This window comes from Dendronephthya gigantea, unplaced genomic scaffold (assembly GCF_004324835.1).
Source record: "Dendronephthya gigantea isolate DGI-Jeju-01 unplaced genomic scaffold, DenGig_1.0 000016F, whole genome shotgun sequence".
Lineage (NCBI taxonomy): Eukaryota > Metazoa > Cnidaria > Anthozoa > Malacalcyonacea > Nephtheidae > Dendronephthya > Dendronephthya gigantea.
The window spans coordinates 587,067-600,347 of NW_021163026.1; the positions used below are offsets into that span (position 1 = coordinate 587,067).

General features: G+C 40.7%; 3 protein-coding genes across 3 annotated transcripts in view; all 3 read right to left on the bottom strand.

The window, feature by feature from the left end:
* LOC114520728 (2-oxoglutarate and iron-dependent oxygenase domain-containing protein 2-like) overlaps nt 1-13,281 on the bottom strand; it is a 29,193-nt gene that overhangs the window by 8,289 nt on the left and 7,623 nt on the right. The window lies entirely within an intron of this gene.
* Nucleotides 1,236-3,174, bottom strand: LOC114520725 (UDP-glucuronosyltransferase 1-9-like). The gene has a single exon (XM_028541054.1). The coding sequence runs from the start codon at nt 3,135-3,137 to the stop codon at nt 1,587-1,589; it is 1,551 nt and encodes a 516-aa protein (XP_028396855.1). The 5' UTR covers nt 3,138-3,174; the 3' UTR covers nt 1,236-1,586.
* LOC114520726 (UDP-glucuronosyltransferase 1-7C-like) lies at nt 4,452-6,336 on the bottom strand. Its single transcript, XM_028541055.1, has one exon. It carries the CDS (start codon nt 6,281-6,283, stop codon nt 4,733-4,735), a length of 1,551 nt encoding a protein of 516 aa, XP_028396856.1. The 5' UTR covers nt 6,284-6,336; the 3' UTR covers nt 4,452-4,732.

The window sequence follows — 13,281 nt, forward strand, 5'->3', positions numbered from 1 at the left end:
AGCCTGAAGATCTATCAGCGAAATATACGGTTCATCTGGAAGATATTCCCTAATGAGTGATGAATTGATGAAAGGAGTTTGTCGATAAAATACCAAGTTCATTAAAGTATTAGATACACGTTCTAGGAAGGTCATTTGATCCGTGTTGGTTGAAATCTTAAAGGGGATGACAGTGGGTAAAATGGGAGCTCGGGTGTACTGAGGGAGTGCTGTGGATCCAAACATAACGAAGGGAATGTTTAACTTGTAGGGTATGAGAGTTAACATTACAGCGACTGGGGTGGAATCCAGTAGAATCAAATCTGGTTTGAAAGTTTTAATATTTTTCTTTAGTTTAGCATCCAGGACTATTTTGCTTGCAACTCGATTTGGAATCGGCTGGTCTCCACTAAATATTACGGAAAGCAACGGCAGTGTTTCAAAAAATATCTTCCAAATCCACTTCTCCATTAGCAATTTTTCTGGATAGTCACCAAGGCAATGGTAGAGCAATGGTTTAATGCCATAGTCCTGCAGTTTCTCTTCCAGCTGAGGTGGGATTGCGATGCGTACGTCGTGACCTTCGCTTTTCAAATATTTCCCGACTTTTGCAATTCCGACGAGATGACTGTAGAGGGGCATGCTAAGGATTAGGATATTCGCTGCAAAACAGTATTTCGCAACGGATGAAATTACAACCAGCAAAGCGAGTGTTTTCGTTATAAATCTAGCCATATTCAAGTGATATTAAACCCATTTACAGACGCCGGGTATATTTATACTTTTATACAAGTGTATATTGTAATTTCTGCGTAATCTTTATGCAAATTATTCAGCGAAGGTCAAAAGGGTGTTTAAGTCAGTGTTACGCGCGGCATTTCCGTCGTAAAAAATACAAAGACCCTTACGTATCAAACATTTCATTCGTGTATTTAGGATTTTCTGAACATGGAATTATTACCCAGTTTCGAGCCGAGAATGGTTATCTTTCCACGCGTTATACTGCATGATATCAGTGCATGGCGTAGCCAGCCCAACAATTTAGTCATGTTATGCTAACATTTTGGTGTTCATTGACTGTGAAAACAATGAATTTCTAAAGAAATGAATAATGATAATAATATAAAATTTGCATAGCATGACTAAGGGAAGGGGCTGTTTACATGAGCCCGGTTACCCGAGATTCAACGAAGCGTGAGAGGACTTTGAGGTATTGAAATAAGCCTTTATGACACTAAACAAGCACATGCTATTGTTGTGGTGATTATACGACTGCCAGGATCAAGGTTATCTGGATGCTCATTTTAATACATCAAAATCATCTCACGCTTCGTTGAATCTCGGGTAACCGGGCTCAAGTAAACAACCCTTAAATCGTCAGGCTGGCTACGCCACTGCATGATATATACAAAATTAGTGAACTTCGTGGGGCTATATTTGCAAGACATCACAACATTTCACGAGCAAACTTTACAGTTTACCTCAATTTAAGATGGTCAGTCTGGCTGTGTGGTTGGATCTCGTTTTACATTTATCATTTAAAATTGTTCTATGGTAGAATTTGTCTATCTAATGTAGGAATTTCTTTAGACTACAGCTGCACGTCTTTATTCGTCTTTTAGTTTTTGTTTACTTCCACAACAACGAGATAAACAACATCTTAAAAGTGTTATGACTAAATAAACAACAACATGCCAAAGAAACAAACAGAAAGCAATGATATCCAAACCAAGATACTTCCACAATGGAATATCTTGAGCATAAGATCTCAAGTGATCACCGCCAAATTTAAGCACGTGGTTAATCCAGTAGGCCGCCTCTTCAATGGGTGGAACCCTCTCGGATTGAAAAATAGCAGATGCCTTTTCTACCTTTGATTTGTAGGACGGGTTGGTAACGACTTCCTCGATTGCGGAAACCAGTTCATCGACGGAAAATATCTTGATGTCCAGCTTGAGGCCAAAACCATTCTTCTCCATGCTAACAGCGTTTTGTATTTGATCTCCAAACACTGGGAACCCAATGATAGGCACACCAGCAGTCAGTGCCTCTTGCAAGCCATTTGCACCGCAATGGGTGATGAAGAGTTTTGTTTTCTGGTGGCGAAGCAAGTCAAACTGAGGAAGCCATTTTCGTGACATGAATTTGTCTGGCTGGTTTTTCTGCTGGAGAGAACTTTGGGTGATAAATTTGTACTTCGTTTGTCCCAATGCTTGAAGTAATTTGTCCTTCACCTGAGCTGGCATGGAGCTTAAAATTGAACCAAATGAGACAAGAACGACACCATTTTCCGCGTTGTCAGCAAAAGACTGGAATTCTTCGGGGAGCGGTTTGGGTGTAAGGTTTAGCAGGTGAGGTAATCTTTTCTCGTTTGGCATCAAAGGTGGATTATTATCAAGTATACTTGGTTGCTGAATGATCCACAAATGGGCTTTAGCCTGAAGATCTGTCAGTGAAATACACGGTTTCTCTGGAACAACTTCGTAAATGAGTGAGGAATTCATATAAGTACTTCGTCGATAATAGGCTAGGTTCATCAAAGTATTAAATAAACGTTCGAGGAAGGTCATTTGATCTGGGTGAACCGGGTTGATTGATAATTTAAAAGGGATCACAGTGGGTAAGATGGGAGCTCGGGTACACTGAGGGAGTGCTGCTTGTCCAAACATAACGAAGGGGATATTCAACTTGTAGGGTATTAGAGTTAATATCACAGCGACTGCACTTGAATCCAACAGAATCAAATCCGGCTTGAATTTTTTTATATTCTGCCTAAGATCAGCATCCCGGACTATTTTAGTTGCAGCTCGCTTTGAATGCGAGTTGGCGCCAGTAAACAGCAAGGGAAGCAACGGAGGTTTTTCAAAATATAAATTCCAAATCAAATTCACCAATAGGCGATTATCTGGCAACTCACCCAGACAATGGTAAAGCAATGGTTTAATGCCATAGTTTTGTAGTTTGTTTTCCAACTGAGGTGGGATTGCAATGCGTACGTCGTGTCCTTGACTTTGCAAATATTTACCGACTTTCGCAATTCCAGCCAGATGACTGTAGAATGGCATTCCAAGAATGAGAATATTTGCAGCAAAACAGCATTTGGCTAATTGCAGTATTACGAAGAGCTGAGCGAGCGTTCTCTTGATAATTCTAGTCATATTGAAGTATAAATGTTTACCAAAATGTTTACGGAATTATTGTCACACCGACTCACACGTATATGCCTTTTGTGTTTAATCTTATGCAAATAACAACAAAGTTCAAAGGTTAGTTACGAAAGGTTCAGATGTTTTTAAATCTTGAAATTTGAAACCAATCTTAACAATATGCCGTTTGAGACAAATGCCTTGAGGGCTGTTTCTCTGTAGCTGTCGTATCTCCGTCACGTAAAATACTGATGATGAAGTAAATGTAAAATACTGATGATAATGAAGGTTAATTAGGGTGATTATCATCGCATTACACATCTTTCTCGTGCTTCTTATTCATCATTAATTAATCCGCTCGGGCTACTTGAGTCTAGATTTCGCGATTCATTATTTTTTTGTGAGTAGCAGGCTTAGTCTTCCGCGCGGACAAGTGTATCAAATATAGCTCAGTTTTAGTGCGGTGTATTTACAGGTTACATAGCCCGAAATAACACCTACAAGGCGTCTTGTTCATTACAAATACCTAAACTGGCTAAATAGATCTTTCGCTCGCATGATTTCATCAGGTGTTTCGGGCTCATATTTTAATCAGCGCTGAGAAGGGCTGTTCCACGCTCATATTTTAGCCAATCAGCGCTCAAAAGGGCTGTCTTTTGACAGCTCATCATACACATTTGATACCTGTGAAATGACCATTTCAAGGCTTAAAAAATACAAAAGGTTAATAATTCAGACGATTCGTTTTTACCGCGCGCAAGCTTCAAATCTTCTGTGTAAGTTATATTTTGTAATTTTTGTTGAGCATTTATAAATCTTTTTGCTCTTGGCAGGGGGGGTATTCAGCGTAAGATGCCGTACGGATCTCAACCTGGCTCCAATACAGTACTCGTTCCAAGCCACCCCTCCCGCGAATGACAGAGCTAACACCTATAACCATCCAATCAGGTAAGTAAGGTGGATGAAGGTGTTAACTCAAAGTTTTAGTCGTGATCCGTATTCCCCGTAGAATTGTTAATAATAAAATATGTATCTAGGGTTAAATTCTGTTCGAGGTTCCAGTGGTAAAAATTATCATAGTAATTCTTTAAAAAACAATAAACCTCTATATATATATATATATATATATATATATATAATATAATATATATATATATATATATATATAAATAATACATACCTCTGCATATCTCTAATGAGGGCATGTCTCAAATACAATAACACCTCTTACATACATTTATATATCTAATCCATTTAAGTGTAAGTCTATTGGATGGTGCGAACAATCGTATATTTTTCATTGAAAGAATGCATCTATGTGTTGAAATTTTTCTTGTTAAAAATGATTTATTTATGCGGCATATTATGCGTCTTGTATGCAAAATTACGCGCCGATATTTGCAAAATTAGTGAAATTCGCGGGGCTATTTTTGCGGCAAGACTTTCGCGAACAAACTTTACAGTTCAACTCATTTTAAGATGGTCAGTCATGGCTGTGGTATTGGATTTCGTCAGTTTTACATCTATCACTTAAAATTTTTCTATAGTTGAATTTGTCTATCACTCTATCTAACCTAAGAATTCTTTTAGATTACAGCTGCCCGTCATTATTCGTCTTTTAGTTTTTTTTTACTTCCACAACAACGAGATAAACAACATCTTAAAAGTGTTACGACTAAATAAACAACAACATGCCAAAGTAACAAACAGAAAGCAATGATATCCAAACCAAGATACTTCCACAATGGAATATCTTGAGCATAAGATCTCAAGTGATCACCGCCAAATTTAAGCACGTGGTTAATCCAGTAGGCCGCCTCTTCAATGGGTGGAACCCTCTCGGATTGAAAAATAGCAGATACCTTTTCTACCTTTGATTTGTAGGACGGGTTGGTAACGACTTCCTCGATTGCTGAGACCAGTTCATCGACGGAAAATATCTTGATGTCCAGCTTGAGGCCAAAACCATTCTTTTCCATGCTAACAGCGTTTTGAATTTGATCTCCAAACACTGGGAACCCAATGATAGGCACACCAGCAGTCAGCGCCTCTTGCAAGCCATTTGCACCGCAATGGGTGATGAAGAGCATTGTTTTCTGGTGGCGAAGCAAGTCAAACTGAGGCAGCCATTTTCGTGAGATGAATTTGTCCGACTGGTTATTGGGTTGCAGGAAACTTTGGGTGATGAATTTATACTTCGTTCGTACGAATGCTTGAAGTAATTTGTCCTTAACCTGAGCTGGCATGGAGCTTAAAATTGAACCAAATGAGACAAGGACGACACCGTTATCAGCGTTGTCAGCAAACGACTGGAGTTCTTTGGGGAGCGGTTTGGGTGTAAGGTTTAGCAGGTGAGGTAATCTTTTCTCGTTTGGCATCAAAGGTGGATTATTATCAAGTATACTTGGTTGCTGAATGATCCACAATTGGGCTTTAGCCTGAAGATCTGTCAGTGAAATATACGGTTTCTCTGGAACAACTTCGTAAATGAGTGAGGAATTTATAAAAATACTTCGTCGATAAAAGGCTAGGTTCATCAAAGTATTAAATAAACGTTCGAGGAAGGTCATTTGATCTGGGTGAACTGGGTTGGTTAATAATTTAAAAGGGATCACAGTGGGTAAGATGGGAGCTCGGGTACACTGAGGGAATACTGCGTATCCAAACATAACGAAGGGGATATTCAACTTGTAGGGTATGAGAGTTAATATGACAGCGACTGCACTTGAATCAACCAGAATCAAATCTGGCTTGAATTTTTTTATATGCTGCCTAAGATCAGCATCCCGGACTATTTTGGTTGCAACTTGCTTCGCAAGCGAGTTGACGCCAGTAAAAATGACGGGAAGCAACGGCGGTTTTTCAAAATATGCCTTCCAAATCAAATTCACCATTAGACGATTATCTGGCAACTCACCCAGACAATGGTAGAGCAGTGGTTTAACGCCATAGTTTTGTAGTTTGTTTTCCAACTGAGGTGGGATTGTGATGCGTACGTCGTGTCCTTGACTTTGCAAATATTTCCCGACGTTCGCAATTCCAGCCAGATGACTGTAGAATGGCATTCCAAGAATGAGAATATTCGCAGCAAAACAGCATTTGGCTAATTGCAGTATTACGAAGAGCTGAGCGAGCGTTTTCTTGATAATTCTAGTCATATTAAAGTATGAATGTTACCAAAATGTTTACGGAATTATTGTCACACGTATGAGCCTTTTGTGTTTAATCTTATGCAAAAAACAACAAAGTTCAAAGGTTAGTTACGAAAGGTTCAGATGTTTTTAAATCTTGAAATTTGAAACCAATCTAACAATATGCCGTTTGAGACGAGTGCCTTGAGGGCTGTTTCTCTGTAGCGGTCGTATGTCCGTCACGTAAAATACTGATGATGAAGTAAATGTAAAATACTGATGATAATGAAGGTTAATTAGGGTAATTATCATCGCATTACACATCTTTCTCGTGCTTCTTATTCATCATTAATTACTCCGCTCGGGCTACTTGAGTCTAGATATTATATTTCCTCGGAAGGTACTTACCTGAAGGGGAGATATGGTTCTCCGAGCTCCTTCGAAGACTGATACGAGCAATACTGGTGCAGTTCGCGGCGCGCGACGGCTTAGAACCCACGATTTTAATTAAATTTATACGCATGCGTACTGACATCCTCTGATTGAGTGGCAAGCTGAATATTGATTAACAGGCTAGGGTGGGGTGGTATAGGCATCTACCACCACTGGTACGGGGACCAGTATTGCTCGTATCAGTCTTCGAAGGAGCTCGGAGAACCATATCTCCCCTTCAGGTAAGTACCTTCCGAGGAAATATAATTTCTCCTTCACTCCTTCTCCGACTGATACTCCCAATACTGGTGCAGATTTCAAAGACACTGTTAATCAATGTAATTATATATTTTTCTTCTGAATTGAACACAAAACAATATCAACATATATTCCCAAAGTTGCTAACTAATGTATCTTGGAGTGAAAACAGTAATGTCATTTTTGTAGGGCCGAGGCCAAAATACTGTTTACAAACTTATCCTTTGAAATAGGCTTGTGGTAAAATCTCTCAAACGTTGTGACTGAAGACCAGTCAGCAGCAGCTATGATATCCTCAAGAGGGACACCGCTATCGGCAGCCATTGATGTGCAGCTCGTGTAGAATGACCCGTGTACTGAGCATCAATACCTGCATTGGATAATACAGTGCGTATCCAGCGTGATACAGTCTGACTTCCGATAGCCGAGTGTGGCGAGGCATAAGACACGAGTAGATGCTGGTCTTTGCGAATACGAGCTGTTCGATTAACATATTGTTTCAGACTCTCAATAACACAAATCTTTTGGTTGTCTGGTAAGGCTGGAAGATAAATCTTTCTTGCTGGGTGATTCGGCCTAGAATTCTTTACATGTTTAGGTATAACAAACTCCCAACCATTCTTCTTTTGGGATACATAATCCAAGTGCAATGCTGCAAGTTCGTGAGCCCTGGCTGAAGACGTAATCGCCAACAGAATAGTTGTTTTAAGAGTCAACTCCTTAAGCGAGAGGTTCTCGTTTGGTTCCATATTCGTTAAATGCTCTAATAATGTCCCAACTGACCAGGTTAAGCATATCTTGGGTGTTGGCGGACGAAGTTCAAAGACACCTTTCATAAAGCGGGATAAGAGCGGAAGAGTTCCCAGTGGTTGTCCATCTATTGGATCATGTAGTTGAGATATGCATGATTTGTAAACACCGACAGTTCGGTATGACAGCTTTCGAGAATGAAACTGTTCAGTCAAAAACTGTAAAACCTCTGCTACAGTGGCTGAAAATGGACATTGATTCCGTGAGACACACCAGCTAGTCCAAAGTCTCCAAGGCCCTTCATACCTCTTTTTTGTTGCGTCTCTCCAGGAGGCCATAAGGATGTCACAGACCTGCGGTGGAAGACCTCCTGCTCGGTAACGTTCCCTGAAAGTGGCCATACCGCCAGCTTCATTGTTCTCCACAGAGGGTGTTGTGCTTCCCGGTCGAAAGGTAGATATAGACTTGTTTCCGTCATTGGAAGAAGGGACGGGATGTTGACCAACATCTCTAATAGTAGCGGATACCAGGGCTGGCCCGGCCAGTTTGGGGCAATGAGGAGACAGGTTGCTTGATCTTCTCGTATCTTCTTCAAAACGCGAGGCAGCATTATATTTGGCGCATGAATGAACGATGTCCATCTGTTCCAATGCAATGTCATTGCATCGACCTCCATTGCACCCGGGTCTGGGTGTCGGGACACGTAGAGGGGTAGTTGATGATTGAGTCGAGATGCAAACAAGTCGACTTGCGGAGTGTAATACTTCGTGACTATACGTGTGAAGATCGCCTTGTCCAGAGTCCACTCTGTGCGTTCGTTGAAGTGCCGAGAAGCCCAGTCCGCATCGACGTTCTGTACTCCCGGAAGGTGTTGTGCTGTTATCCAAATTCCTTTCTGTTGACAGACGTTCCAAATTTCGACCGCCAAGGCTGCTAGGGTCGAAGACCTGGTCCCCCCTCTCTTGTTGATATATGCAACCGCTGTCGAGTTGTCCATCTGCAATCCAATATGTTGTGGCATTTTTACCTGTGTCGTCAGAAAGGACTGGATGGCCAGAAGGGCTGCTTTCGTTTCGAGAATGTTGATGTGTTGTCTGGATTCTTGGATGTTCCATCGTCCCCCTGTTATGACGCCGTTGCACTGTGCTCCCCATCCTTGATTGGATGCATCGGTATAAATGATCAGGTCGAACGCTGGCAGTGAGATTAGACACTTGTTGAACTGATGAATCTGAGTCGAGATCCACCATTTGAGGTCGGTTAGTGATTCTTTTGTCAGATAGACTTCCGTCTTGTTCGAGAGACGTTTGCTCTGGTGAATGCTGTTGATATGTTGCCTCTGTAGAGCACGATAATGCAAAGGTCCTTGGGCTAGACCCACTTGAGAACAATGGCTCATCCTGCCTAACAAGGCCGAGAGCTCTTTCAGCGTCAGCCAGCGATTCTGGTGTGCATTCTTGCACTCTATTTGGAGCTTTCGGAGTTTCTCGTTGGGTACAGCTTGTGTCATTTCCCTCGAGTTGATCAAGGATCCCAGGAACTCTAGACACTGGGATGGGGCTTGGGAGCACTTCTCTTGTTTGATGAGAAATCCCAGACGTTGTAGTAGATTGACAACACTCCGAAAAATTGACGACAGTCTTTCTGGGCTTTGATCCAGAATAAGCATATCGTCCAGATATATTACAATCCGTATTCCTTGTATTCGGAGCAATATTATGACTGGTTTCAACAGTTTTGTAAATGTCCTGGGCGCACTGGACAGTCCGAATGGTAGGCATTGGAACTCGTATGTTATTCCTTGGAAAACAAATCTCAGATATTTCTTGTGACTGTTGTGAATCGGTACAGAAAAATAGGCGTCCTGGAGATCTAACTTCATCATGAAGTCTCCTGGTTGGATCACTTTGCGCACGGCTTCCAGACCTTCCATCTTGAACTTCTGAGATTGGACAAAGCGATTTAGATTCTTTAAATTGAAAATTGGCCGGTTCTTGGACACTTGTTTTACTATGAACAGTGTTGAAGTAAATTGGTTTGTCTCCTCCTGCACAGTTTTTACTGCGCCTTTCGCTTTGAGTTGTAATATGGCTTCTTTTATAGAAGCCAAGTCCTCTTTCGACTTTGCTTTTGTTTGTCTCTGTCTCCACTGTATGGGCTGCCGAACAAATGGAATTTTGTACCCTTGAACTATGGATAGAATCCAGGGATTTGATGTAATTAGTGTCCAGTTTGAGTAAAAATGCTTGATGCGGCCGGCTACAAGATTGTCCGGTGGTTTGATGTCCTTCAGTGTTGGTAGTTGATAGTCAGCTGCGTTTTGCGTGGTTTCCACGTTTTGCCCAATAGGGCTTGTTGTTGTTTGGATTCTTCCTGAAGGAGTTGTTATATTGCGGTCGGGTAAAACTAGCTCGCTGGAAGGATTGGTCACGAAAGGGCTGGTCACGAAAGGACTTGTTGGTTTGAAAACGCCCTCTAGAGGAGGCAAACCTTTGAGGTTTGGTTGATTGGGCCACTAATTTGCGATTGGTGTTTGCATGATCATGTTCCTCTTTGATTATATTATGAAATTGCTCGGGGAACAGGTACTTGTCAGCTGGTATCTGATCTTTCAGGGTACGCTTACCCACATCCGTTAGGTATTCAGCGAAACGTTTTTGGCGCCAAATGTTTAGGCGACAATGTGCGTTTCCCAGTAGTGCAATAGCATCTTCAATAAGAGCTTTTATGTGGTCAGGATCAGGACCTGAGGGCTCATCCTCATCAACATCTACGCTTGTCGGCTCCAATGCTTGCAGAGCACTGACAAGTGGTCGAACAACCGAAATAAAGGGTGCTTGTTTGTCAGCTAGACCTTCATCGAATGCAAACAAATCTTTTGTTCGAGCCAGACCATGGACACGTTTGATGTCCTCTTTCATCCCTGTTTGCATAATGGGTGACACTAGGAAATCGGCTGTTCCTTTAATGTCAGGATATTGTTCCATGACATTTGTCCAAACTTCTTTGGACAATTGCTTGGTAAAGGCAGATTTGAGAAATGAAGATAATTCTTCAGAAATGGTAGCCTCTGGTGTTGGTGCATAATACTTGTCGGAACGACTAGAACCGACAGAAGCTGGTGGTGTGACACTATCAACCACTTTGGCTCTTTTAGGTTGTGGTTCTTCCACAGCGATATTTTCTTGTGAACCATAAGGCTCTGGTGTCAAAAAAGCATTTCTTAGAATATCTGGTAGAGTCCGTTTTAATGTTTCAGTGACTTTGTCTTCGATCAGAGCACTTAGTTGATCTCTTGACACAGGAATATGTGTTGCTGATGCATCATCAGGGCTGGTACCCTCGATGAGCGTATTGTCTGGTTCCTGCGAGATGGGTACCTGCAGGAGACCAGGTCATTTTGAACAAATTGTGTGGATAGTAAATCAAATTATTCAAATATTTCTGTAAGGTATAACTATATACTATCGAATTGTTTTCGTACGTATTCGTCGAGCGGGTACTCTAGACGAATATTGCTTTTATCTACCTGCGAGATGGGTACCTGCAGGAGATATACTCAAATTTAAGGCCCAGACTTGACGAAACATATCAATTTTCCCGATCAGGCGACGTATAACCAAGGTAATGTAAACGTATTAAATAAGGTGCTAAGTTTAATCCTAATATTATTCGGTATAAAACGGCTTTTAAAATATAATGTAGCTTGCGATATTCAGCACTTACCTTTTCAGAGGTCATGCTTGCATAAACACAGAGAATTTGTTACGGATGGATGATTTTTTTGAAGGATTTTGAAGCGAATTTTGTGAGTTAAACAACCGAAGCTTGCCCACGAAAGAAGAGGATGTCAGTACGCATGCGTATAAATTTAATTAAAATCGTGGGTTCTAAGCCGTCGCGCGCCGCGAACTGCACCAGTATTGGGAGTATCAGTCGGAGAAGGAGTGAAGGAGAATTCGCGATTCATTAGTATTTTTTTTTGTGTAACAGGCTTAGTCTTCCGCGCGGACGGTCGCGTATTTACAGTGTATCAATATAGTTCAGTTTCAGTGCGGTGTATTTACAGGCTACATAGCCCGAAATAACACCTACAAGGCGTCTTGTTCATTACAAATACCTAAACTGGCTAAATAGATCTTTCGCTCGCATTTCATCAGATGTTCATGGCTCATATTTTAACCAATCAGCGCTCAGTGAGGGCTGTTCTACGCTCATATTTTAGCCAATCAGCGCTCAAAAGGGCTGTCTTTTGGCAGCTCACCATACACATTATATACCTGTGAAATGGCCATTTCCAGGCTTAAAATATACAAAAGGTTAATAATTCAGACGATTCGCTTTTACCGCGCGCAAGCTTCAAATCTTCTGTGTAAGTTATATTTTGTTGAGCATTTATAAATCTTTTTGCTCTTGGCAGGGGGGAGGACAGCTTAAGACGCCGTACGGATCTCAACCTGGCTCCAATAACAGTACTCGTACCTCTCCCGCGAATGACAGAGCTAACACCTAACCATCCAATCGGGTAAGAAAGGTGGACGAAGGTGTTAATTCAAAGTTTTAGTCGTGATCGTATTCCCCGTATAATTATTAATAATAAAATATGTATCTTGGCTTAAATTCTGTACGAGGTTCCACTGGTAAAAAATTATCATAGTAATTCTTTATAAAAAACAATAATCCTCTATATATATCTCAAATACATACCTCTACATATCTCTCATGAGGGTATGTCTCATATACAATAAAACCTTTTACATACATTTATATATCTAATTCATTTAAGGGTGTAAACTTACATTCTATTGGATGGTGCTAATAATCGTAATTTTTGATTGAAAGAATTTTGCATCTACAGGGTGTATCAAAAAAAAGTAGACAATTTTGAAATGTTTAGAAAACTATAAATTTATCAAAATATCTCATAGATTTGTGCTAGTATGGGTACTTTGGCATCTTCAGGTCATTCTAACACTAAAAACAAACAGAAAAATTAACCTCGAAAAATGGAAGAGCGGTTTGTGGAAGCATCATTTTGAATTGCTTGTGCAAACATGAATGAGAGGTTTAAAATCCAATTTGAATTCAAGGGCTGAGTACTTTGGGTATTTGTTTACAAAGAATCGAAATTTCAGAAATTTTGATGAAAATTAAGTCAGCCGCGCAACTGCGTAAACGTGGGCTTTTTTCCGTTTAACTCGCAGCTTGAGTAACTTTTTTCATGCACGAATGATTTCATGCATGAGTGATTGCTCGGGTGATTAAACTAACAATGGTGTTGTGAAAAAAGTTACTCAAGCTGCGAGTTAAACGGAAAAAAGCCCACTTTTACGCAGTTGCGCGGCTGACTTAATTTTCATCAAAATTTCTGAAATTTCGATTCTTTGTAAACAAATACCCAAACGTTCACCCCTTGAATTCAAATTGGATTTTAAACCTCTCATTCATGTTTGCACAAGCAATTCAAAATGATGCTTCCACAAACCGCTCTTCCATTTTTCGAGGTTAATTTTTCTGTTTGTTTTTAGTGTTAGAATGAGCTGAAGATGGTAAAGTACCCATACTAGCATAAATCTATGAGATAT